General features: G+C 58.1%; 1 protein-coding gene across 1 annotated transcript; it reads left to right on the plus strand.

The window, feature by feature from the left end:
* Nucleotides 1-558: 558 nt before the first annotated feature.
* Nucleotides 559-25,540, plus strand: SEC14L2 (SEC14 like lipid binding 2). Its single transcript, XM_079762918.1, has 12 exons — nucleotides 559-729; nucleotides 3,790-3,865; nucleotides 10,275-10,318; nucleotides 11,201-11,260; nucleotides 11,527-11,715; nucleotides 13,547-13,642; nucleotides 13,834-13,894; nucleotides 14,245-14,328; nucleotides 17,725-17,831; nucleotides 17,915-18,054; nucleotides 18,201-18,370; nucleotides 23,964-25,540. Exons 1-12 carry the CDS (start codon nucleotides 676-678, stop codon nucleotides 24,092-24,094), a joined length of 1,212 nt encoding a protein of 403 aa, XP_079619044.1. The 5' UTR covers nucleotides 559-675; the 3' UTR covers nucleotides 24,095-25,540.

Below are 25,540 nucleotides of genomic sequence, written 5' to 3' on the forward strand. Positions count from 1 at the left end.
CCGCCCCTGGCCCAGGTCAGCCAAGGAGGCCAGTCCCAGTGGTGAGGAGTAGGCTGTCCACACCGGCAGGCCCTACGCTGGGTTGGCCGTCGTCTCTGTCCAAAACCCAGGGCAGAACACAAGGGCGAGGGCCCCAGAGAGACGGCCCGTGAATACCACCGTTCCCCCAGAGTCAGGGTGACGGCTAGGCTTAGGGGACCTGATCCCTCCGCCCCCTCCCCTAGTGGCACCCCAGGCAAGCTCCCTGCGTCTGGGGGAGAGAAGTCCTGTGCTATGGAGGTCTGATCTTAGAAGAGCCCATTAGACAGAACTTCGATGGGGAAACTGAGGCCCAGGGAGCTCAGGTGTCTCGCCCCAGGCCCCGCCGTGAGCTGACGATCAATCTGGGACTGGAATCCAGACTTCCTGCTCCTCCGATGCCCTCTGGCCTGGGCTTGGCCGGGGCGCTCCCGCTGGCCTCCTGCCCGCGTCTCCGACCTCAGGAGGGCGAAGGGGAGTCAGAGCATCCTCCCCCTGCTCCGCCCCTAGGGATCCTTTAAAAGGCGGGGCTTGGCGGCCGGCCAGCGGCCCCGGCTAAAGGCTGGGACGTTGGTGACTCCGACAGCAGAGAGCCAGTCCGAGCTCCATCCGCTGCAGCAGCAGCCACCGCCTGCCCGAGCCCGAGCCCGAGCCAAGATGAGCGGAAGAGTCGGCGACCTGAGCCCCAAGCAGGAGGAGGCCCTGGCCAAGGTGAGCCCCATCCTGGCCCGGCCCCGGCCCCGGCGGTGGCCCCTTCCCTCCCGGGAGACGGCAGCGAGCCCGGGAGGTCTGGGCGCGGGGTGAGCGACCGTCCTCGGTCCTGGGCGGGCAGGCGGCGGCAGGAGCAGCAGCCGGAGACACCTGGGGCCCGCCGCCCCCCTCCCGTGCCCGCCCGCCGAGGGGCACGGGGAAGTTTGCGCACCCCGGCCGGCCGGTCCCAGCCCCGAGCGAGCCCTCCGAGGTACCACCTGGGGAGACGTGGTTGCTTGGAAGCCCGTGGAGGCAGCGCGGGGCACAAAGGCGACATTCATCTCGGGACTGGCAGCCGGGCGGGCGCTGGCAGCAGGGCCCCAGGTTTCCTTGCATTTCCGGGAGGATTTCCTGCGGCTGGGCAGGGGCACCGATGGGAAGGGCCCTGGACAGCTCCTAGGGTGGCCCCTGCCCCCGGTCCACGTCCCCCGGCGACCTCGGGCCAGCCCGCCCGTCCGTCCTGCGTCCGTCTGCCTGCCCCCTGATGAGCTGGAAAGGAGGTTGGACCAGATGCTGTGCAGGGAGGTCTGGGATCCCCGCGGTGACTCAGGGGTTGGGGTTCGTGGGAGCGGAGGCCAGTCCCGCTGAGCTGTGGGGCCATCCCGCCCCTCTCCCGCCTGGGACTCCGTCTGAGGCTCTCTCTCTCCAGGCGAGGAGGTCAGCCTGGCTTTGCCCTGGCACCTGGGCAGGGGAGGAGGCACCCCCTCCCCACCCCCTGAATCTCCACTTCCCTGTCGCCCTTGGGGAGAGGGGAGGTTAGCTGTTCTTCTTCTTCTTTTTTTTTTTTTTTAATATGTTTTTATTGATGTCAGAGAGGAAGGGAGAGGGAAAGAGACATAGAAACATCAGTGATGAGAGAGAATCATGGATCGGCTGCCTCCTGCACGCCCCACACTGGGGATCAAGCCTGCAACCCCTGGGCACGTGCCCTTAACCGGAATCGAACCCGGGACCCTTCAGTCCACAGGCTGACGCTCTATCCACCGAGCCAAACAGGCTAGGGCAGTGGTCGGCAAACCGCGGCTCGCGAGCCACATGCGGCTCTTTGGCCCCGTGAGTTTTTAGCAAAGGCCAGCTTAGGAGGACCCTCATTAAGTTAATAACAATGTACCTACCTATAGAGTTTAAGTTTAAAAAATTTGGCTCTCAAAAGAAATGTCAGTCGTGGTACTGTTGATATTTGGCTCTGTTGACTAATGAGTTTGCCGACCCCTGGGCTTAGGGCGAGGTTGGCTGTTCTTGGAGCCAGGGCCGATTGGGTCTGGTCTCGAGGTTTGCAGGCTCCGTGGCTGGGAAAGGTGAGGGCAGTGGTCGGCGAACTCATTCATCCACAGAGTCAACTATCAACAGCACAACGATTGACATTTCTTTGGAGAGCCACATTTTTTAAACTTAAACGTCTTCTAACGCCACTTCTTCAACATAGACTCGCCCAGGCCGTGGTATTTTGTGGAAGAGCCACACTAGAGGGGCCAAAGAGCCGCATGCGGCTCGCGAGCCGCAGTTTGCCGACCACGGGGTGAGGGGAACAGAGGCCGAGGCACGGGCCAGGAAGGCTTTGCGCAGGCCGGGCCGCCCCATCCCAGGGAGGCTGGAAAGGAGGGTTCTGGGTTGTACTGCTGACGGGCAGGGGGAGCCAGGCAGATAAGGGACGCGATCAGGTGGTGATTTCACTGGAACCCGGGGGCTAGGGAGGGTCCTTGGTCAGTGGTGGCTTCATGCCCGGGCTTCTGGCAGTTGTTGGGGGATGGATGGTGTGAGTCCTGGCTGACCTGGGCCAGGGGCAGAGGTGGCTGGTCCTCGTTGGCCCCTCTGCGGCTGCCCCGGGGGTCAGTGACGGGGAGAGGTGAGTGGCTGGGAGCATTGGGCCGGGCAGGGCCTGGCCGCAGGGGTGCTCCCGTACGGGGTGGTGAACCGTTGGAAGTGGGTGTGGCCAGCGCTCGGGGTCACTGTCCACGTTCCCCGTGTGACACTCCCTGCACCTTCCCACCCTCATGGCTTCCCCCTGGACCGTTCCCTCCACCTGGAGAGCCCTCCTCCCTCCTCCCACGGCCTTTGATGTCCTTCAAGACCAGCTCAAATGCCAATTTTTAAAAAATATTTTTTTATTGATTTCAGAGAGGAAGGGAGAGGGAGAGAGAGAGAGACAGAAACATCCATGTTGAGAGACAATCACTGATCGGCTGCCTCCTGCACGCCCCGCCGCCCCCCCGACCCCCATGGGGAATCAAGCCCGAAACCCGGGCATGTACCCTGACCAGGACTCGAACCTCGACCTCCTGGTTCATAGGTCAGCGCTCAACCACTGAGCCACGCCACCGGGCTCAAATGCCATTGAAAAAAAAAATATGAAGTCATGTGAGACCACCCTGTTCCTGGCCCCGGTCAGAATCAAACTCCCCCTTCCCTCTCCTCTGCCAAGAACATTGCTCTCCCTCCATTACTAAGTGGGGTTTGAGGGGTTTAGGGGGGGGAGGGGGCGTGGAAAACCATGAAAGAGCGCATGCTCAGGCCTCTGACAGACCCGGGTTTGCGTCCAGCTCTGCTGTTTAACCTCAGGCCTGTTTCTTAACCTCTCTGAGCTCCGATTCCCTCATCTGTAAAATGGGGACAGTGATACCTCTAGGGAGTCTGAGTGAGGCAGGAATAAGGTAAGTGCCGAGTTCAGCGCTGGGCACGTGGGAATACCTGGTCAGTGACTACGGCGTGTCCCATAGTGTCTACCACCTCCGTTCGCTGAGAAGACGCCCGCCGGCCCACCCCATGGAGGGGGGCGGGCACGCAGCCAGGCAGGCGCAGTGTCTTCCTCCCTTCCCACCCCCTCCTGCTGCCCGGCTCCCACTCGCATGACAGACAGAGTGCCCCGCGCAGCCCCAAAGCTCAGCCAGCGTCTGCAGAGTTGACTTGTGGCGAAGGGGGGCGGGGGAGGGGGGCGGGGAGGTCAGCAAAGCCCCGGTGGGGAGTCCTGGGCAGAGGGCAGCTGGCGGGACCTGTCACTCACCCCGCCGCCTCTCCCTACAGTTTCGGGAGAATGTCCGGGATGTGCTGCCCACCCTGCCGGACCCAGACGACCATTTTCTGCTGCGCTGGCTGCGAGGTGAGGGGAGAGGGGCTGCGGGAGCTGGGGCAGGGCTCGTTCTGGGTCACACAACAGCACCCTCTGGAAACCCCGGGCCTGGTAATCCGAGGACCCGGAGTAGCCAACCCTTAGGGGCAAAAGGGCCCCTGGCAATTACATAACCTCACCCTCCTCCTGGAGAGATAACGCCGAGGCTCAGAGAGGTGAAGTAACCCGCCCCACGTCACACGGTGCTTGAGCTGCAGGCCAAGAGTGGGCACGAGAGCCCGGGTTGGCTGAGTCCCAGCCCAGTCCTCTCCCCAGCCACGCTGCCGACGGGCTCGGGGAAACAGGCCGAGGAAAAGGCCGAGAAAGGCCCCCGGCACGTGGGACGTCGGAGGCAGAGGCAGGTTTAGAACCAGGGTCCCGGCTCCCGGGAGAGGCTGGGCCCCTCCATGGCCTGTTGCGGGGCAGGCCTGCTGCTGAGACCTGCAGTGCAGGCAGCTTGAAGGTGGGGACCATGGGGAAACTGGGCCTGAGCCAGGTGGGCAAGACCTCCCTCAAGCCACCGCCAGGCACCAGAGTCCCGAGTGCCAATTCTACTCCTGCTCCAGCCTGGCTGTGGCCCCTGGGCCGGGGGTGAGCCTCTGCCCTCGCCCCCTGTCCGGGACAGCAGGACGAGACAGGGCTCCCTGCCCGTTGTAAGATGTGACGTGGCAGAGCTCTGGGCATGGGGTGCCACGTCCACGTTTCTGTTCGCATCGGGGTCAAACTCAACCCCTGCCCGAACGCCTGACATCCTTCTGTGCTTGACCCTCTCCTCTCCTGAGATTCCAGTCACCTGCCTTTCTCTCTGGTTCTTGTGACATTCCCCACCCCCTTTTTTTAAAATATTTTTTTATTGATGTCAGAGAGGAAAGGAAAGGGAGAGAGAGAGAGAGAGAGAGAGAGAGAGAGAGAGAGAGAGAGAGAGAGAGAAACATCACTGATGAGAGAGAATCATGGATCGGCTGCCTCCTGTTCGCCGGAAACCTCGGCATGTGCCCTGACCGGGAATCGAACCGGGACCTCCTGGTTCATAGGTCAATGCTCAATCACTGAGCCACACCGGTTTGGTGCACTTTTTTTCCCCCTTCTTTATAGAAACTTTATTACTAGACATAAAAATAATAGAGAATAAATTCCACTTTCTTAGATTAGCAGAGATTAAGCTGTGATGTGGAGCCATAGTTCAAAAATTAAAGTACAAATCATGCCTGATTGTTTATCTATAGACACAGGACGGTCAGAGTGCCCCACGCACCCCAGATGCTCAGTCAGTGTCTGCAGAGTTCGCACGCACACACACACACACACGCACACACGCACACACGCACATGCACAGAGTCTCGGGGCTGGTGAGGAGCTGGGTTTCCCTTTTCCGTGCAGACAGGGAACAGACTGGCACCCATGTTCTGAGAAACTACTTGCAGGCGCCCCAAGGCAGGTGCAGCCAGGAGAGCCACGTGGGGCTCTGCACCTCTGGAAGTGCCACTTGCCCTTTCCCCCCCAAACAATCTACAAACCCACCACCCCCGCCCAGCCGGAAGGCTGGAGGGTATTTGGGCCCAGCAGTTGACTGAAGCTACAAGTGGGTGGGTGGAGAGAGTGAGTAACCAGCAGGGCCTTAAAGGGCCAGCTGTCAGATCATCAAACCAACTACCCAACTGCTGTTAGGTGGAGAAGTGTGGTTTCAGAGAGCTGTGAACAGCAAGGCGGCTCTCTCTCTCTCTCTCTCTCTCTCTCTCTCTCTCTCTCTTTAAAATACACTTTTATTGATTTCAGAGAGAGGAAGGGAGAGGGAGATAAAAGCATCAATGATGAGAGAGAATCATTGATCGGCTGCCTCCTGCACGCTCCCCCCCTGGGGATCGAGTCCGCAACCCAGGCATGTGCCCTTGACTGGAATCGAACCCGGGGCCCTTTAATCCACAGGCTGATGCTCTATCCACTGAGCCAAGCCGGCTAGGGCGCTCTCTTTGATCTAAGAGGAGGTCAGCCTGGGTTCCTGCCGCTGGTCTCCCAGGCACCCCCCTCCCCCGCTCCCCTGGCCTGGGATCACCTCTCTAACTTTGCAGGACCATGGCAGAGTGGGGCCACCCTCCTGTGCCAGATGAGAAAACTGAGGCTCAGAGAGGGGAGGACACTCACCTGAAGGCACACAGCTCATGTGAAGCAGAATCAGGGCAGAAACCAGGGTCCCCTCCAGGAAGCCACGGCTGCCCCCAACGCCACGCCCCCCTCGGCGCTCATTTGTGCCTCCCCTTTCCCGGGCAGGAGCTCAGGCTGGCCAGACTCTGCTATGAATTTCAATTAGGGATTTTGTTGTCTCTCTCTCTCTCTCTCTCTCTCTCTCTCTCTCTCTCTTTTTTAGAAACCTTTCCTTTTCCCCCTTTGGTTCTAAGGAAGCATCTGCAAGGTGCATGCCGTGGAATGGCTTCTTCTAACCCAGGTGTGAGCTGGGGCTCCATCCTCCCCCCGCTCCCCACCAGGCAGACTCAGTGTCCTCCTGGCCGCGGGCCCTGAGAGCAGACACACGCGTCTCCAGGGCCTCTCCCTGCAGGAGGCTGGGCTCCGGGCACTCCAGCGAGGAGAGTCAGGTGGCGAGATAAACACAAGGAAGTGGTGGAACCCTCGAAGGGGGCAGCGCAGGTCTGAGTCGCCTCATTTTCCAGGCCTAGCGAGGGGTCACATGAGAAACCGGGATGGTGGCTCCTGGGTGGGCTTCTCAGGCAGGGCCCTCCCTGAGCCACGCTTTTTACACTTCTTCCTTTATTTTTATTAGCTTTTTGACATTTGTTTGTTTATTTGTTTGTTTGGTTGGTTTTTGGTTAATCCTCACCCGAGGATACTTTTCCATTGATTTTTTTAAAATATATTTTATTGATTTTTTACAGAGAGGAAGAGAGAGGGATAGAGAGTTAGAAACATCGATGAGAGAGAAACATCGATCAGCTGCCTCTTGCACACCCCTTACTGGGGATGTGCCCGCAACCCAGGTACATGCCCTTGACCGGAATCGAACCTGGGACCTTTCAGTCCGCAGGCCGACGCTCCATCCACTGAGCCAAACCGGTTTTGGCTCCATTGATATTTTTGAAGAGCGTGGAAGGGAGACGGAGAGACACCGAGAGAGAAACATCCATGTGAGAGAGACGCATCAATTGGTTGCCTCCCACACGCACCCCGACCAGGGCGGGGAATCGAGCCCTGCAACCGAGGTACGTGCCCTGGACCGGAATCGAACCCGGGACCCTGCAGTCCTTGGGCCGGCGCTCTATCCACTGAGCCACACCGGCCAGGGCCCAAGTCACCCTCTGAGCTGCCCCTGCCCAGGGCAGCAGGAGCCCCCGGAGGGGCCTGACTCAGCAGGTGTGGGGAGGGACCAGGCCCGGTGCTGCCGGAGCCAAGGGGCAGCTGAGGGAGGGCCCGCGAAGCCCCTGGAAGTTGGACCCGGGCAGATAAGGGTTCCCTGAGAGCCACCCTGAGATAAGGGGGCTCACAGTCCACCGCCACTCCTGTTCGCTGGGAAGATAAGGTCTCTTCGCACAGTGAGGGGTGTCCCTCCTCCGAGGATTCCCCACTTCCACATGCTGCCCATCACGATAGCAGGCTGCCTCGCGTCTGCCACGTGTTTCTAGCTCATTAGGTGATCCCGTCGGGGAAGTGCAGCCTCTTGTTCAAGGTCGGGCAGGGATGGGGGGAGGCTGAGATGCAACCCTGGGTTCTGCTCCTCTCAGAACCGCCCCCTGCTGCCACGCTGGCACATGATGGGCCGTCCACAGCGAGGACTGTGCCGTTCTGCACACGTGTGTCCAGCGCCGAGGAAAGGCGGGGCGCGGGTCAGGCCTCTCGGGGCATCCTGAGTGCCCTGAATTTCACGAGAACAGTCAGGGAATATGCTTGGGCACCCCTGCGAGCAGCGCTTAAAGGGCCAGAGAGCAGCCCGGCCGGTGTGGCTCAGTGGTTGAGCGTCAACCTATGAACCAGGAGGTCACGGTTCGATTCCCGGTCAGGGCACATGCCCGGGTTGTGGGCTTGATCCCCAGTGTGGGGCGTGCAGGAGGCAGCCGGTCAATGAGTCTCTCTCATCATTGATGTTTCTGTTTCTCTCTCCCTCTCTCTTACTCTCTGAAACCAGTAAAATATATATATTTTTTAAAGAAAAGGACCATCCCTGGTCAGTTTTGCTCAGTGGATAGAGCATCGGCCTGCAAATTGAAGGGTCCCAGGTTTGATTCCGATCAAGGGCACATGCCCGGGTTGCAGGCTCGATCCCCAGTGGAGGGCGTGCAGGAGGCAGCAGATCAATGATTCTCTCTCATCATTGATGTTTCTATCTCTCTCTTTCCCTCTCTCTTCCTCTCTGAAATCAATAACCATATATTTAAAAAAATAAAATAAAAGGCCAGAGGACAACCTCTGTGGCCCAGGCTCCAGGGCCGTCCAGCAGATGTTGGGGTTGGTCAGATCCACAGAGGACACACAGCTGGGAGGGACCGTTCATAGGTCAGATGACAGAATTGGTCGGAATCTGTATCTCCCAGACTCTTTAAACGAAGGATGGAATGAAGCTGACGGGCAACAAGATGAAACCGGATCGGGGTGGAGCCAGAAAACCACCTCGCCACATCGGGGTGAAGGATTAGCGGCAGGACGGCTGAGAAGGATTCGGGGGTTCCGCTGACTCTGAGTTCGCCCTGCATGAAGAGTGGGACCATTGCCAAGAAGGGTCCTTGGGCTTTTACTGGAGAAGGGCAGGCAGCACCTGGCGCCGTGCTCAGCTCGGGACAACGCAATGGAAGGGGGGCTCTGAGTGATGTGGGTGAACTTGAGCCCGAGCTGTGAGGAATGGCGGAAGGACCCGCGGATGGGCAGCGATGGGCAGCGTTAGGGCAGAGGAGGGGACTCGGGGGGCAGCACCGTAGTTGCCAGTCTCGGGAAGGTTGTCACGTGGCTGACAGCCGCTCCCTAAGCCAGTGATGGGCAACCTTTTGAGCTTGGCGTGTCAAACGTCGCCAAAAAACTGAGCATAACTCGGGTAGTGTGTCACTTTGAGGAAAAAACATGATTTCGCAAATGTTTCATCCTCAGGAGCAGCAAATGTTTCATCCTCGGCTGCTGAGGCAGCCGCATGTCATCAGAAATGGCTACGCGTGTCAGTGCTGACACGCGTGTCATAGGTTCGCCATCACTGCCCTAAGCATCGCCGTGTGGATCTTCACTCGGTACCGCAGGGAGGACTGAGTGCAAATGGCCACTCGGACCGTCTGGGAGCAGGTGGCTGTGGGGGTCAGGGAGGTCTTTGTGTTCGAGCTTTAGCAGGACAACTTTGGGGGGGTTCGTGCATAAGATAAAGCTGGCCTCGGGGAACTTTAATGTGACATTTCCCAGGAACCCTGGCAGGAGGGCCCCCTGTGAGGGAGGCGTCTGTCCCTGGAAGACACGGCCAGGTGGACGGGGACCTCACCAACCCCTCCATCCTACTGGGATGTTCTGCCAGCTCTACCCCACATGATGGGGCAGCTATGCTCATCTTTTTTTTTTTTTTTAATATATTTTATTGATTTTTTACAGAGAGGAAGAGAGAGGGATAGAGAGTTAGAAACATCGATGAGAGAGAAACATCGATCAGCTGCCTCTTGCACACCCCCCACTGGGGATGTGCCCACAACCAAGGTACATGCCCTTGACCAGAATCGAACCTGGGACCCTTGAGTCAGCAGGCCGACGCTCTATCCACTGAGCCAAACCGGTTTCGGCTGCTCATCTTTTTTAAAACAATATTTTTAAATTGGTTTCAGAGAGGAAGTCGGGGGGAGCGGGGGGAGAGAGAGATGAAACATCAGTGATGAGAGAGAACCATGGATCGGCTGCCTCCTGCACGCCCCACGCTGGGGATCGAGCCTGCAACCTGGGCCTGGGCCCTGACCGGCAATCGAACCGTGACCTCCCGGTTCATAGGTCAACGCTCAACCACTGAGCCACGCCGGCCGGCCAGCTCACCTTTGAACTGTGTCAAGTGCTCAGGATTGGGTGTTAGACTGTGGGAGAGATTAGCTTGGTGTCAGGGGAAGGCTACCTGATAAGGGAGTCCAGGGTCCACTTTCTCCGAGAGGAGATAAGACCCTCCACCTGATTGCACCCACTGGGGCTCACCTCTTTTGACCCTGAAGTTGCAAGCCTGCTCCCACGGGGCCCCGAACCTTGACCTGCTCTCCAGGGTCTGTGGGTTCTCTAGACGCCTCCAGCGAAGGTCCTCACGTGAGCTCCCACCTGCGGGGGGATCTGAGAGCCAGCTGGGGTGTGGACGGAGAGGAGCTGGCCCCGGAATGGGAACAGGGACGGGCTGTGTGTCCCCCGACACGCAGGCGGCTGGCCTAACCCTGACCACGTTTCCCTGTTACAGCAAGAAGCTTCGACCTGCAGAAGTCCGAGGCCATGCTACGGAAGGTGAGGCCCCACATTTACCTCCGGATCCCGTGGCGGCCTCCGTTTCTGCCCGCCGGAAGCGCACTGGGCTCGAACGCCTTTCGCCCGCCCCGCCCACCTCCGTCGCGGCCTGTGGCGTGGCGTGACAGCTCTGAGTGTCAGCCAACCGCGGCCGCCTGATCCCTCTGGGAAAAGTGCATTCCCCTCCCTGGAGCCACGGAGCCTTCCTGGGCCTGGGCTGGCCGGGGATGCGTGTTCTGCCGAGACCCCTACAAGAGGCAGGGCCTTTCTTTGCGTTCCTGCCCGTGGCTTTCTCATGACGCACCCCTTCATGCTGTCACCCCCGCCTAGATGTCTATGAAGAGGTCCCCCTGTCCTGCTTTCCCTTTTTTTTTTAAAAAAAAAAAAGGAAATATTTTTATTGCTTTCCGAGAGGAAGGGAGAGGGAGAGAGAGGTCCATGATGAGAGAGAACCATTGATTGGCTGCCTCCTGCACGTCCCATACTGGGGATCGAGCCTGCAACCCGCAACCCGGGCATGTGCCCTGACCGGGAATCGAACGGGTGACCTCTCGCTGGCTGGGTCGCCGCGCCGCCACTGAGCCACACCGGGCTGGGCTCCCTTTTTTAAAGCCCTGATTGTGCCCTAACCGGTGTGGCTCAGTGGATAGAGCGTTGGCCTACGGACTGAAGGGTCCCAGGTTCGATTCTGGTCAAGGGCATGTACCTTGGTTGCGGGCACATCCCCAGTGGGGGGTGTGCAAGAGGCAGCTGATCGATGTTTCTCTCTCATCGATGTTTCTGACTCTCTATCCCTGTCCCTTCCTCTCTGCAAAAACCAATAAAATATATTTTAAAAAATAAAATAAAATGAAAAATAAAGCCCCGATTGTGTGTTTGCAGCACGTGGAGTTCCGAAAGCAGAAGGACATCGACAACGTCCTAACCTGGCAGCCACCAGAGGTGAGGACAGAGGGTCCCGGCCCACCCCGCGGTGAGGTCATGAGGCCCAGCACCTGTGTCCTGGGTCTGTGGGGGGCCCGGAACCCCAGAAGAAAGCTCTGACCGTGCCAAGTGGGCCCCAATGGTCCCCAGGATGGGTGCCCATTGGCCCCCGGGGGCAGGCTGCGGAGGAAGAGCCTGGGGAGCCCAGAGGGAGGCCGTGGGGTACGGGGAAGGTGCCCGCCCCCGCCTGCTGACCAGGCGGCCTTCTCCGTGTCTTTGCCCAGGTGGTCCGGCTGTACCTGTCCGGGGGCATGTGTGGCTACGACAAGGAGGGCTCTCCCGTCTGGTACGACATCGTCGGGCCCCTGGATGCCAGGGGGCTGCTCCTCTCGGCCACCAAACAGGACCTGCTGAAGACCAAGATGCGGGACTGCGAGCGGCTGGTGCAGGAGTGTCACAGCCAGACGGAAAAGGCGAGTAGACTCGGCGCGGCTGGAATCGAGCCTATCTCGGGAAAGGCGGTCGGTCGGCCACGCAGCAGCAGGGACGTCCCTCGGGGACTTACCCACAGCTCCAGGGCTGAGGCCTGGGCCTCGGGATGGCATGGGCCAGTGACATTTCAAACTCTTCGGGACTGACACATGTTGCCAAATTTTAACTTTTCCCTGGAAGGACTTAAAAATAATTTTTTTTAAATACATTTTATTGATTTTTTTTTACAGAGAGGAAGGTAGAGGGATAGTTAGAAACATCGATGAGAGAGAAACATCGATCAGCTGCCTCCTACACACCCCTTCCTGGGGATGTGCCTGCAACCAAGGTACATGCCCTTGACCGGAATCGAACCTGGGACCCTTCAGTCCGCAGGCCGACGCTCTATCCACTGAGCCAAACCGGTTAGGGCCAAAAAAGAAATTTTGCCAGGTACCATGACCATCCTTCACCCCCAAAACCATAGGAACGGCAAAAATCTCAGGATAAAGGGCAGTCCTTTCAATGGGATAGGTGTCGCTTTCCAGAGAACGTAACGGCATTCCTGGGGTTCTTCTCATTTACCTGGGCTCCTGTGAGATCTTGGTCCGCAGACAAGTGTTTGGGCGTCGTGGGTGCGGATGAGTGAAGGGAGATTCCATGTTGCCCTAACTCTGTATTTAAAAAAAACACACACACGGATGTCTGAGTTCCTCGCCGAGGAGAGTGCTGGAGAGCAAGCTGGAGCTGCCCCCGTGATCTCTCCTCCCTCCTTCCCCTCCGGCAGCTGTCAAGATCCAAGGACAGGGTGCAATCAGCTAGTCACCCACACACACAGTCACTGAAGGCTGGTGTGAGCAGGGACCCCGCGGGCTGGGGAGGCGAAGAGGCACGAGGTTGGAATGCGCCCTGGAGGGCTTAGGCTGGACAGAGAGCCCCTCTGCGCACGCGAGAACTGGCCGCACACAGCCGCACGGGCCGAGAGCTCCGTGGTGCTGCCCACGGGGGAGCAGGGAGGCCGCCAGGTCAAGCTGGAGAACCCGGGGGCCCTCAGATGCCATCTGGATCCTCCCGGGGTTTACTGGATGAGAACACGGATAACCAGGCAGGCAGGGGGCGGGGGGACGGGAGGGGGGCTGCCTGGGCCACAGAGGGGTCCTGGGATGCTTATCTCCATTGGGAAATCCCGGATCAGGAGCCCACGCTGCAAAGGTGAATTCGACCAAGTCCCTGGAAGAGCTCTAGGCCTCGTTTTGTTTCGTTTTGTTTTTAAATACATTTTTATTGATTGCAGAGAGGTAGGGAGAGGGAGAGAGAGAAACAGCAATGATGAGAGAGAACCACGGATCGGCTGCCTCCTGCACGCCCCCACACTGGGGATCGAGCCGCCACCTGGGCATGTGGCCCAGACCGGGAATCGAACCGTGACCTCCTGGTTCACAGGTGGACGCTCAACCGCTGAGCCACGCGGGCCGGGCAAGAGCTCTAGGCCTTTTAGGAAGGGAGACACCAAGGCCGCTTGACCTGGGGAAGAGGCGAGGCCTCCCTCAGCCAAGCGCTGTGGATCAGAGGGTGCGAGGCAGCACCGTCCCAGGCCGGAGGGACCGCGCTGAGCAAAGGCCTTGCACGCCAAGGCACAGGCAGCTGCAGAGGGGCCGGCAGGGGATGCGGCCGAAGAGGGAGCGGGGAGCAGCTCCGTAGGGCCCTGCCGTATCGCCGTATCCCCGTATCCGGCGGCACGATGAGCACGTGATGCGATCAGCGTTCGCCCTGAGCCCGGTGGGCTCCTGCGGCGGGAGCCTGCCGTGACGTTCTGCTCCCTGTGCCCTGCAGATGGGGAAGAAGGTAGATAGCATCACCATGATCTATGACTGCGAGGGCCTTGGCCTCAAGCACCTCTGGAAGCCGGCTATAGAGACCTACGGAGAGGTGAGGGGCAGGACTGGGGAGGTGGGGATGGGGGGGGCGGGGCGGGGTAGAGAGTAGGGGAGTGGGTCCCTCTGCTGGGATGCCCTGTGGGTGGGCGAGGCGATGGGGGCACGGGCTGGCCTGGAGGAGGCGGGGCCTCTCACGCGGGCCCGGAGGTCTGCGCCCACAGACGCGCTGCTTTGTCCCCACAGTTTCTGTGCATGGTCGAGGACAATTATCCCGAAACACTGAAGCGCCTCTTTGTCATTAAAGGTAAGCGGGGACCTCCGCGGGAGGAAGTCGCGGGCAGATTCGGGAGAGTGACACCTAGGGAGCCGGAGCGGGGAAGCGGAGGGCCCTGGACTTTCCCGTCCACCCAGCGGTTAGGATGCACCGGTGCCTCCCGGCCAGCCAGCCGGAGGAGACCCACTGGACTCTGCCCGCCGTGCAGAGGGCGAAGCTGGAAATGAAAGAGGTGCCCGTGCTGAGCCTCACGCCCTAGGCGGCCACCTGGGCTCCAGGGCGCTAGGGCAGGTGCAGGCGGACACGGGGCGCCCCGGTCGACGCTGTTGGGGACCGAGCGGGCGCTGCCCCCGGCCTCACGCTGCCGGCCTCTGTTCCAGCTCCCAAGCTGTTTCCCGTGGCCTACAATCTGGTCAAACCTTTCCTGAGCGAGGAAACGCGCAAGAAGATCATGGTCCTGGGAGGTGAGTAGCCGGACTCTCTCAGCTCCGCAGGTGGCCTGCGGGCCCCCGCCTGGGATGGCTTTAGAGGGAGGGCCACCCGCCACCAGGGCGGACGGTTCCGCTGCTGCTCTGGTGGCGGTGAGGCCCGGGAGCAGGCTGGGGCTGGGCTAGGGTCTTCATGTCTGTTTTCTTTCTTTTAAGTGTATTTTATTTAGTTATTGTTAACCCTCACCCGAGGATATTTTTCCATTGACTTTTAGAGAGAGGGGGAGGGAAAGAGAGAGAGAAACATCGATGGGCTGCGTCCAGCACAGGCCCCAACCAGAGCCGAGGGACATGCCCTTGACCGGAATCGAACCCGGGACCCTTGAGTCCGTGGGCAGACACTCTATCCACGGGGCCAAACCGGCTAGGGCTTCATATCTGCTTCCATAAGAGCCTTTCTCTCAGACAATCTAGGAGAAGGTGCTGAGCCCAGCATCGTAGATTCAAAGATGAATGGCATGCCGGGCACTGCCATCTAGGAGCTAACCGTGCAGCAGGAGAGAGGAGAGCTGTGAGAGGAAGCGATGATACCCGCTAGAGAAGGCGCTCGCGATGGCCCAGAGAAAGTGCCACAGGTCACAGGAGCAGAGGTTGCCTTTAGCTGGGGGGCCACTCGCTGAAAGCACTTAACCAGGTGCCAGGCCCCGGACGAGGTGCCAAGGCCATTAAGGTGGATTGGACCCGGTCCCTTGCAGCGCCCCAGGCCTCTGGGGGCAGGGAGTCACCGAGCCCACTTGATCTAGGGAGGAGGTGAGGCCTCCCGAGCACCGTGGGGTAAGAGGAGCCGGATGAAGCAAGGCAGGGCGCTTCCCGGCAGAGGGAACGGCATTGAACAAAGGCCTCGCGCTCGCCCCGTGGCACCGGCCGCCGTAGAGTGCCGGGCAGGGGATGAGGCTGAAGAGGGAGCCGGGAGCCAGAGCAGGTCACGGAGAACCCGGGCTGAGGGGCTGGGCCGTGACGCTGCAGGCCCCGGAGCCGGCGGGGAGTTCTGAGCAGGGGAGCACGGGTCAGATCTCCCACGGAGACACCGCGCACTGGGGAGATGGTGAAGGGCAGATACCAGTTGGCCTCCGTGGCCACAACCCAGGCAGCAGGTGTTGCAAGCCGGGGCGGGGGCGGGGGCGGCAGAGACAGCGAGGAGCGGAGGGCGGACCAAGGGCTTCTCAAAGGAGGAAGAGAAACCAAGAATGACGTCCTCGTGTCTGGCATGAGTTGTCCGCCTGGTGCGGCCACTCTGACGCAATGAGGTCAATGGAGGAAGACGGGGGAAGAATGAGCTCGAGGCTGAGTTTCAAGAGAGTGCGAGAGCCCGGCCGGTGCGGCTCAGTGGGTGAGCGTTAACCTAGGAACCAGGAGGTCCTGGTTCGAATCCCGGTCAAGGGCACCTGCCCGGGTTGCGGGCTCGATCCCCAGTGTGGGGCGTGCAGGAGGCAGCCGATCCGTGATTCTCTCTCATCATGGATGTTTCTATCTCTCTCTCCCTCTCCCTTCCTCTCTGAAATCAATAAAAAAAAAAAAAACATTAAAAAAACAAAAAAGAGTGTAGATATACAGACATTGGGGATACTTGAGCCTGAAGCTGAGGTGAGAACTCCAGCCTGGGGATGTGGGAGCCGTCCAATGCAGGCAGCAGCGAGGACCTTGAGAACAGAAGACTGCCCCCCAGGAGAGCAGAGGCTGAGCGCCGGGGGGCAGCCGAGCTCGAGGGCGGGCAGAGGGAGAGGGGCCCAGCAGGGAGACTGAGATGCGATCGGTCGATCGGTCGTGGAGGTGGACAGAGAAACAGGTGGGCAGGGGTTGGGTTCGTAAGGAGGCAGGGCGCACGTCAGGGCGCACGTCAGGGCGCAGGGGAACCAGCAGCCAGGGCCCAGCCAGGAGCCCGTTTGGCTGGAGCAGGACGACGGCGTGTGTGGTGGGGGAAGGGGCTAGAAGGGCAGCTCGGGACGAGGTCGATCACGGGAGACTCGAGGCCACCGCTGGACGTGGGCGTGGGCGTGGGGAACGGGGATCCGGGCGGTTTCCCAATGTTCACCTTTAGGCAACACGTTGCAAGTGGAGAATTTCCAAGTGTGCGGCCAGCGAGGCCTGGGCGCGGAGTGCGGCGGTCTGGAAAGCCCGGGGCTTCTCGGTTCTGGTCTCGGCTCTGCCTCTTGTGGCCTCAGTGCCTCTCCCTGCGAGATGGGAAGAATTCCCCCGCCCCGATCCCACCTCTGCCCTGAGCTGGGGGAAGACCTACAACGTCCCTGCCTAGGCTCCGGTGGTTTTTGGCTTCTGGGCTGCCGCCCCCCCCCCCCCCCCTGTGAGCATGAGACAGTTAGGGTTCCTGGCAGCAGGGCGGTGGAGGAGGTGCAGTCTGTTCTCCCACCCACACCTAAAACCCTCTCAACCAAACCCGCCGCGGGCCACGGCACAGGCTCTTCGCCGGGGGAGGGAAGACAGCTACGCGGGCCGGTTGCTGGAGCTCAGCAGCACAGGTGACATCGCCCCGAGACCACCCACCGGGGTTGCACGGACTCGGGCCCCGGACGGCCTCTGTGGGTGTCCAGCCGGCGTCGTCGGTGGCAGAGTCCTCCGGGCTGTACCCCGTGACCTGGGGCTGCTGCCTTTCTGTGGCTTCTGGCGTCAGCAGGGAAAGGTTGCCGCTGTCAAAATATTGTTCTTGGCTGGTGTTCGCTGCGGACTTTGGGATGGCGGAGACGTGGTCTGCGGCATCGGTTGCGCTAGAGTCAAACTCTCCTAGTCAGGAAAGGGCTCGGTTACCAAAAAAAAAAAAAAAGAGCCAAATCATTGGCAGCTAAATGGTCTAAAAACAAAAAAACAAAAATCAGGAGCAGATGTGAAATCCTGGCTGGGGTTGAGCCAAGAGAACCCATGTTCAGGGGTCGCCCTACAGTGATGCGTGCATTCGTTCAGTCACAACTGAGCACGCTGTGTGTAGCGAAAGTGGGGGGAGGGGGTGGGGGCGAGGTGCATGGTGTGCCTGCACATGCTGTTCCCTCTGCAGGGCGTGCCCTTCCCTCCTTGCTTTGTCCTCTCCCGGGTGCACTACAGATGTGTGCATCCCCTACCCTGGGAGGGATGAGCCACGCTCCCACATGCAGGGCCCTTTAAGTACCCTCTCAAGGTCACCTCACTCCCACCAGAACCTGGCCAGAGGCAATGGGGACCCAGGTCCCCTCACTCCTGGGCAGGGCAGGGCAGGACAGGGCAATCCTCAGGGCCAGGGCTGCCCCTGAACAGGGGAACGTGCTGTGGGCACGTGGGTGCTCCGAATGCCTGTGTTTTGGGGGGCGGATGGTTGTTGACTTTTTCCTGCCTCTTTTGTGTAGACTGTGGTGACCCTTCTCTCTCCTTCCTTCCCTCCCCTGCCAGCAAACTGGAAGGAAGTTTTGCTGAAATATATCAGCGCCGACCAGGTGCCCATGGAGTATGGGGGCACCATGACCGATCCCGATGGGAACCCCAAGTGCAAATCCAAGGTACGGGCCCCCCGGGGGCTGGAGGTGACCGGGGAGGCCGGCCCCCGGTGCACACCCCGGCTCACGGCACGCTCCGTCTCCAGATTAACTACGGGGGCGACATCCCCAAGACCTACTACGTGCGCGACCAGCTGAAGCAGCAATACGAGCACAGCGTACAGATCTCCCGCGCCTCCTCCCACCAAGTGGAGTACGAGATCCTCTTCCCGGGCTGCGTCCTCAGGTAGGCAGATTCCGGATCCTTCCAGGAGGCCCGAGCCCGGCAGCCACAGGCGCGGGTGGCCCGGCTCCGGTGGGGAGCAGCCCCAGGGCGGGACCCCCCCGAGATTCCCTAATTGCGTCTTGAAAGCACGGCTGTCCCGCACGCAGGTGGCAGTTCTCGTCGGAAGGCTCGGACATCGGTTTTGGAATCTTCCTGAAGACCAAGATGGGTGAGCGGCAGAAGGCGGGGGAGATGACGGAGGTGCTGCCCAACCAGAGGTACAATGCCCACCTGGTGCCCGAGGACGGGACCCTCACCTGCAGCACCCCTGGCATCTGTAAGTGTCCCTGTCCTGGCCTGAAACTCCTGCCCTTGACACCTGCCTGGGAGGCCCCTCTCTCTCCAGACACGGAGGCTCTCGGGCTGTTAGAACTGCAGGCGGAACTCCCATCCGCGCGACCCTCCCCTGCGCAGGTGGGGAGACGTAGGACTTGCTCAATAGCGGGCTTAGTGGCTGGTTAATAGCAGGGTGGGACTCTCGCCCGGTCCTACCGGGTAGCAGTGAGTCACAGAGCTGGGTGATGACAGGGGACCGTTTCCTGTCTGGTCCAGGTCTAACTGGGGTTGTGACTGCGATCAGACATCCCCACAGAGAGGCAGGGCTGGCTGGCGGGGTGTAGGGGTCACAGGGTGAGCAGGGTCCGGGAAAGCCCAGCCTCGACCCCTCGGAGCGTCACTCGTCTCCAGGTCGCACAGCAGGTGGACGGGAAGTTGAACGCAGGAGGCGTAAGGATGGCAGGTGGGCATTTGAAAAGGTATTGCACCTCGCTCAGCTTGGCAATATCGATGAAAATCCCCTTGGACTCAGCAATTCTACGTCTAGAAATGTAAGCCTACAGAACTGTAGACACAAAGACACAAAGATGTAGGGTGTGCTTAGCAACCTGGAAACGGGCAGTACATCTAATGGCCTCAGTAAGGTCTTGTTAAATAAATTATGGTCCATCCACACAGTGGGGTATAACAGACCCATTCATGAGAATAAGCGGATGCGTAAGATGTCTCGTACATGTTAAAAAAAAAAATAAAGCGTGAAGCATAGCATATACGGTGCACACTCACGTGGGTTACTAAAAAGTGTGTACGTAGGAAAGAATTCTGGGGAATCTATGCTCACGGTAGTTCTCTCTGGCCTGGTAGGAAGCTTAGAGAGAAGCGTTCATTTTTTACCACCACGGCAGGTTCTCGAATAACGTCGTTTTGTTCAATGTTGTTTCATGATAATGTTGGGAAGGAAAAAAAAAATTAATTCCCAGCCGGGGCCACTGTCTGTGTGGCGTTTGCATGCTGTCCTCCTGTCTATGTGCATTTCTCGGGATTTTCCCACATTGCAAAGGTGGACACGTGAGGCCAGTGGTGTGTCTCAATTGTGCCAGGAGAACGAGTGTGTGTGCCCTTCATTGGAATGGAGTTGGCTCACACCATGTGCCCCGGGCTGGGGAGAGGCTCTGGTCTCCAGTGACCCTGGACTGAAATGAACTGCTTGGAAGATCATGATCTTACTTTATTTTTATTAATCTTTTAAAAATATATACATGCATCTATATTTTTTATTGATTTCACAGAAGGGAGAGGGAGAGAGGAATACAAACATCAATGATGAGAGAGAATCACTGATTGGCTGCCTCCTGCATGCCCCCTACTGGGGATCAGGCCTGCAACCCGGGCACGTGCCCTGACGGGGAATCAAACCGTGACCTCCTGGTTCGTAGGTTGATGCTCAACCACTGAGCCACGCCAGTCAGGCTATTAATCTTTCTTAAATGTGTGTATAGCTCACATTTATTTCAATGTTTATTTAATATTACAAGTGGCTGGGGTATTTAATTTAGAATGTTGATGTTTTTTTGTGTGTGTGACCAGAAACATGCTGTAGAAACTACACTGAATGGCCAGATGATTATGATCTCTGAACGCATAATAATCTGGCCACTCAGTGTATATCCTATAGAATAAAAGGCTAATATGCAAATTGTCCCCTCGACCAGGAGTTCGACCAGCAGGCAGGCCGGCCAACTGCCCATGTCCCCTCCCCCTGGCCAGGCTGGCCAGACCCCACCCATGCACAAATTCATGCACCGGGGCTCTAATATATATATAAACACTGAGTGGCCAGATTATTATGCGTTCAGAGATCATAATCATCTGGCCACTCAGTGTATATCAACGTGTCTACGGCAGAACTGGTTTCCTGATACGTTGTGTCAGAGCTCAGGGGTTAGGCGTGGAAAACCAGTGAGTTAAACCTGACAGCTAACTAGTCCTCACGCAAGCGACTCAACCCTCCCGGGCTTCCATTTCCTGATGGCCACAGTGGGGATCCGGTTCCCTGCCTCAGAGGGGCCCATGATGGTTACATGTGATGCGGTCTCGGTAGCACTTAGCGTGATGCCTGGCACACAGCAGGCCCTCCACACGCCTCAGCCACCGTTGTCGGCATCGGGGCAGGACCCGGGGGAGAAGGGCCGTCCTGGAGACAGAGCTGCAGGTGGGAGGAGCCCTGGGCTCCCTCTCCATAGCAGCGCCAGCAGGGTCTCCGCCCGGCAGCTCTCCTGGCCTCTGTGCTTGTCTACACTAGCACCCCAACCTCAGATTCTGTATCCTCGCCCACATCCCGGGCAGCTCCAGTCTCTGCCGCCACCTCCTCGCAGATGCTCTGTGATGCAGCTCCCCAGGGAGGAGAGCATTCTTGTCAGTGAGCAGCTGGGTCCCGGGGGGAGAAGGCATAGACTGTACGTGCGCTTCAGCAAGAACAGGCTCAGCACCGGCCCGGATACGGCCATCCACAGAGCATATGTCATCGTGTACATATACGCTTGACTTTCTTTCTTTTTAAAAAAAACAAAACAAAAAAACCCCACAGGTTTTTATTGATTTTATTTTGTTTTAAAAATATTTTTATTGATTTCAGAGAGGAAGGGAGAGGGGGAGAGAGACAGAAACATCAATGATGGGAGAGAGAATCACTGACCGGCTGCCTCCTGCACACCCCCTACTGGGGATCGAGCCTGCAACCCGGGCATGTGCCCTGACCGGGAATCAAACCGTGACCTCCTGGTTCATAAGCAAATGCTCAACCACGGAGCCACACCGGCCAGGCCGTTTTTATTGATTTTAGAGAGAGAGGAAGGGAGAGGGAGAGGGAGAGAAACACTGATGAGAGAGACAAACATCAGTGGGCGGCCTCCTGGTTCATAGGTGGACGCTCAACCACGGAGCCACGCCAGGTGGGCTCTCTGAGTGTTTTGAGCAAGTGCCCCTAAACAGTTAAGTTTTCCTCTTCTCCTTAGAACTCGGGGAGTGAGCCAGAGCAAGAAATCTTAATCTGGGGTTCAGGGACTCCCCAGAGCAGTCATTATAAATCTTAAAGAACAAACACCTCCCCCTTTGTAACAATAGTGCCTTATTGTCCCCTTGACTATCCTGAAATATAATAACTCACACAGATAATTTTTTAAAAATCAGTATCACCTCCTTATTTGGAGATTAAAGGAAGCTAATTTAGAATACAGGGTGTCCCCCAAATGCAGACACACACTTGGGATAAGGATTCATTCCAATGGGTTAAATCTGTACAGAAACAGCCACCGAGCTGTCGGTGGTTCAGTGTGTACACATTTGTGTGTGTGTGTGTGTGGGGGGGGGTACCCTGTATCTATTTCTCAGTACATAAACGAGAGGGCATGATTATAGCCAATCTCTTCAGATGGGCACCTTTCCCAGTGGGAACCTCTGCCCGGAGGGTCCGTGATGGGCCCCAGAGGATGTGAGATTGTGTGAAAATTTCATCTCCTGATGAAAGCATCCGATTCTCAAGGGGGTCAGTCCCCCAGCAGAAGTTAAGGAGCCCTCCCCTGGAGGATCTCTGGGGGCTCTCCGAGTCTGTGACTACAAGATCAGTGTGCAGATGAACCATGCAATTCAGGAACCCCACTTCCCTCGGGCCCGGGCCGCAGAGCAGCCCCTCCCTTGCTTCTGAGGCAGAACATCACGCGAGGCAGAGCCATCTGGGCGGTGCTTGGTCCGAGAACGCGAAGCCTCCTCTGGTGCATCGGAGCCTGGTTGCTAAGGCTTTGTCACCCAGGGCAGAGAGGAAGCACCCCTCTTTCCAGAGGGATTATGGGCCCTGAGAGGCCTCTGGCAAAGAGAGAACCAGTGACTCATGTTCACTTCACACCTCGGAGATGGAGGGTGGTGTATCTACCCTCAGTCTAAGCTACGCATCCGATCTAGGGGCGGGGGAGGGGCCGGGTGAGGTATGGGGATGAAATACACAGTTTGTCTGTCTGTTGTCTGTCTGTTGTCTGTTTGTGCTGGGAAGAGAGAGAGAAGGCCAGGATAGGGAAGGGGCAGGGCTAATTGTTTTGTTTCCATACTCTGCTCTCTCGAAGGGGTATTTGACCGAAATGGAACAGACTCCCCAAAAAAAGGGGGTTGGGTTAAAAGCAGTCTGCCCTATTTCCTCTCCCCGGAGGAAACCACTCCTAACAGGTCTTATCTATTCCCCTATCGAAGAGTCCTGTCCCTTCAGAACCATCACATGTCGCCATAATACGCAGGACACGCACACACACGTATCCATTCACGCCTGTCATTCAGTGTATGTTGGAATTTTTGAAATTGTAACACTTGTCACAGGGTTTGAGAAACATTCCTTGCATACAAGAGCAGGCGTGTTCAGGATGGTATGGCCCCACGCGAAAGCCTCCCTTCCGGCACAGGCACCCGAGCAGTATCACCCAGGAGCATTGGGAGGGCAGGCAGACAGAGAAGCAAAGCCCGAATTTATTTTCCTATCTATATGAACCCAAATGTTACCAACTCTTCGCCATGTTCTGCAACTTTTTTTTTTTTTTGGCCAAAGGATAAACTGTGGACATTTCCCCCGGGCACTTCTTAGGAGGCTAACTTCTTTCCTTTACCATCAGAACAGCATTTCATCATATGGATTGCAATATAAACCGTTTAGGCAATTCTCCTTAGAACATTGGAGCTCTCCCAAGCGTTTCGTCTCCCAAACAGGGGTGCAATGCACACCTCTGCCCGTGTATATTCCCGGGGGACACACTCCTGCTTCAGAACGTTTGCCCCGTTTGCCTTCTGTCAGAAACGGGCCAGGGCTTTCCGGGCTCAAGTCAGGCAGCCATTCGGACCAGAGGGAAATTCCAGTTCTGTCACTTCCTCGCCGTGTGACACAGTGACCTCCTTTTTTATAGGGTGTAAGACAGGACTCATGCTGAACTCATGGTTATTTTGAGGAAATAGTGAAATAGCACCGATAGATGACTAGCCCAGTGCTGAGTCACACAAAGAGCAATCCTTACCATTCCTCTGATCATTGTAACCACGACTGCTGCTATGCATGCTGCTCCTCACTTTTATGGATCTCAGAGGGAGAGGGAGACAGACAGAGACAGAAACATCCATAATGAGAGAGACTCATCGACAGGCTGCCTCCTGCACAACCCCCACTGGGGATCCAGCCCGCAACCCGGGCATGGGCCCCGTCCGGGAATCGAACCAAGACCTCCAGGTTCCTAGGTCGATGCTCAAACCACTGGGCCGTGCAGTCAAGGCCCAGTTCAAGCTCTAACGCCTCTAAAAAGGCCTTTCGCATAATTTCACTCTACAGGGCGCTCTCTTTCCAAGCTTTTACAGAAGCGGTTCTCGCTCACGCATCTGGCACTTGGCAGGTCCTATGGAACACTTTGTCCATCCGGGTAGACGCCTTTGCAGGAGGTGAAGGGCCACTGCTTATGCTACCATCATCCTCAGTGCCTACCACATGGCCTCGCTCAGTCACCAAAGCTCGCTGTCCCCCCGCCCTTGGCCGGGATCTCCTGAATGTCCTGTTTTCTGCCTCCCCTCAGATGTCCTGCGGTTTGACAACACCTACAGCTTCATTCACGCCAAGAAGGTCAGCTTCACCGTGGAGGTCCTGCTTCCAGACAAAGCTTCAGAAGAGAAGATCAAACAGCTGGGGGCGGCCACCCCAATGTAATGCCGCCTCCCACCGCAGGCCTGGCTCCCTCAGTGTCTCCCTGTCCGTATCTATCCCCCGTCACAGTCATATTTCCAGCACCCTGATGCCCAAAGGGACTGGGGCTAGAAGAAAGACCTCAGCTTGAATCTGGGGAGTTTTCATTTCAGGATTAGGAAGAGGGAGCAGAGCAGGAGGGGGGTCTCCTGGCCTTTCCAGTGACTAAGGCGTCCCCAGGGGCTGGGCACTGTGATGGGATCTGTTTGTCCGGAAAACTGTGCCTACAGCACCCACCTGTGACAGCTGAGACAAGGAAGGGGGTCCCATGGGGTGGCAGCAGGGAAGAAACTGGAAAAGGGGAGAGACTGAAACGTAACATTTCAGCTAACATTTCAGCAAGGCCAGCAGCAGGGGAGAGGAACTTGCAACCAAATGAATCCGTAAGCCTAGATCATAATGAGCAGCAGCAAGGAGTTGCTGGAGTTGCGCTGGGGGTCAGAGGCGCTTCTAAACTCTCTATCACTGAGGCTGGGGTTTTGGGGCTCCCCCCGCCCCGCCCCATCTCAGGAGGTGGCCCACAGTCGGCATAGAGCTTCCCACTCAGGGGTACACAGCAGGTCTTCCCCTCACCTTGAGAACTTCAGCAACTCCGGGGTCCCTACGGCTGCCGATTTAATTACTAATGATTGTCATTGATTCAGAGCTTCCCGGGACAGCGAGCTTTGGGACCCAGCCACTGTCCTCCAATGCAAACAAAGCACAGGGAATTACCTCCAGGGATCCCAGCTCTGGGGAGGGAAGGGAGGCTCGGGGTGGGCGAGAGCCCTGAGGTTTCCAGCCTCCCATGGAGTAACTCTTCATGTGAGCACCCCACACAAAAGTGGCAGGTGGGGTCCAGACAGAACTCAGTGAGGGCATTTGCCAGTCTGAGCCTTCCACGGCGCCCGCCGACCCGCTCCCTGACGGACCTGAGCAAAGCCTTGGCAGCTCCCATCTCCGGGAGAGGCGGATGGTGGGTGCCAGGGGTTCCTAGTGCATGGCGGGGAGGCTGCCCGGGCAGGCGGCCAAAGGCAGGGCCAGTATCTGGGAGAGCCAGGGGCTGGGGGCCGCCCCCACCACAAACAGCCTCGCAGGCCCTGGGCCCCTCCACCCACGGCGACCAGCAGGGATGGCCATGGGGCCGCTCAGTGACCAGGAGCTGGAAGGCAAAGACCCTTCGAGCAACCATAGCACTTATATCCAATCCCACGTCCTGCAAACGCAAACCAGGCCCTGGGCTGCACAGAGGCACAGAGCACGAGAAGGCAGCCCAGCCTGGGGAGCTGGTCTGGCCAAGCGGGAGGGAGCAGGAGGGGGGGTCCCAGCCAGAACCTTCAGGAGGACATCCCGACCTTGGTTTACAACGCTCTGTTAGGAAAATTAACCGATGAATAAAGCAACGTTCAATGCACAGAGAGTGGAAGTCCA

The sequence above is a fragment of the Cnephaeus nilssonii genome (assembly GCF_951640355.1).
Source record: "Cnephaeus nilssonii genome assembly, chromosome: 22".
Taxonomy (NCBI): domain Eukaryota; kingdom Metazoa; phylum Chordata; class Mammalia; order Chiroptera; family Vespertilionidae; genus Cnephaeus; species Cnephaeus nilssonii.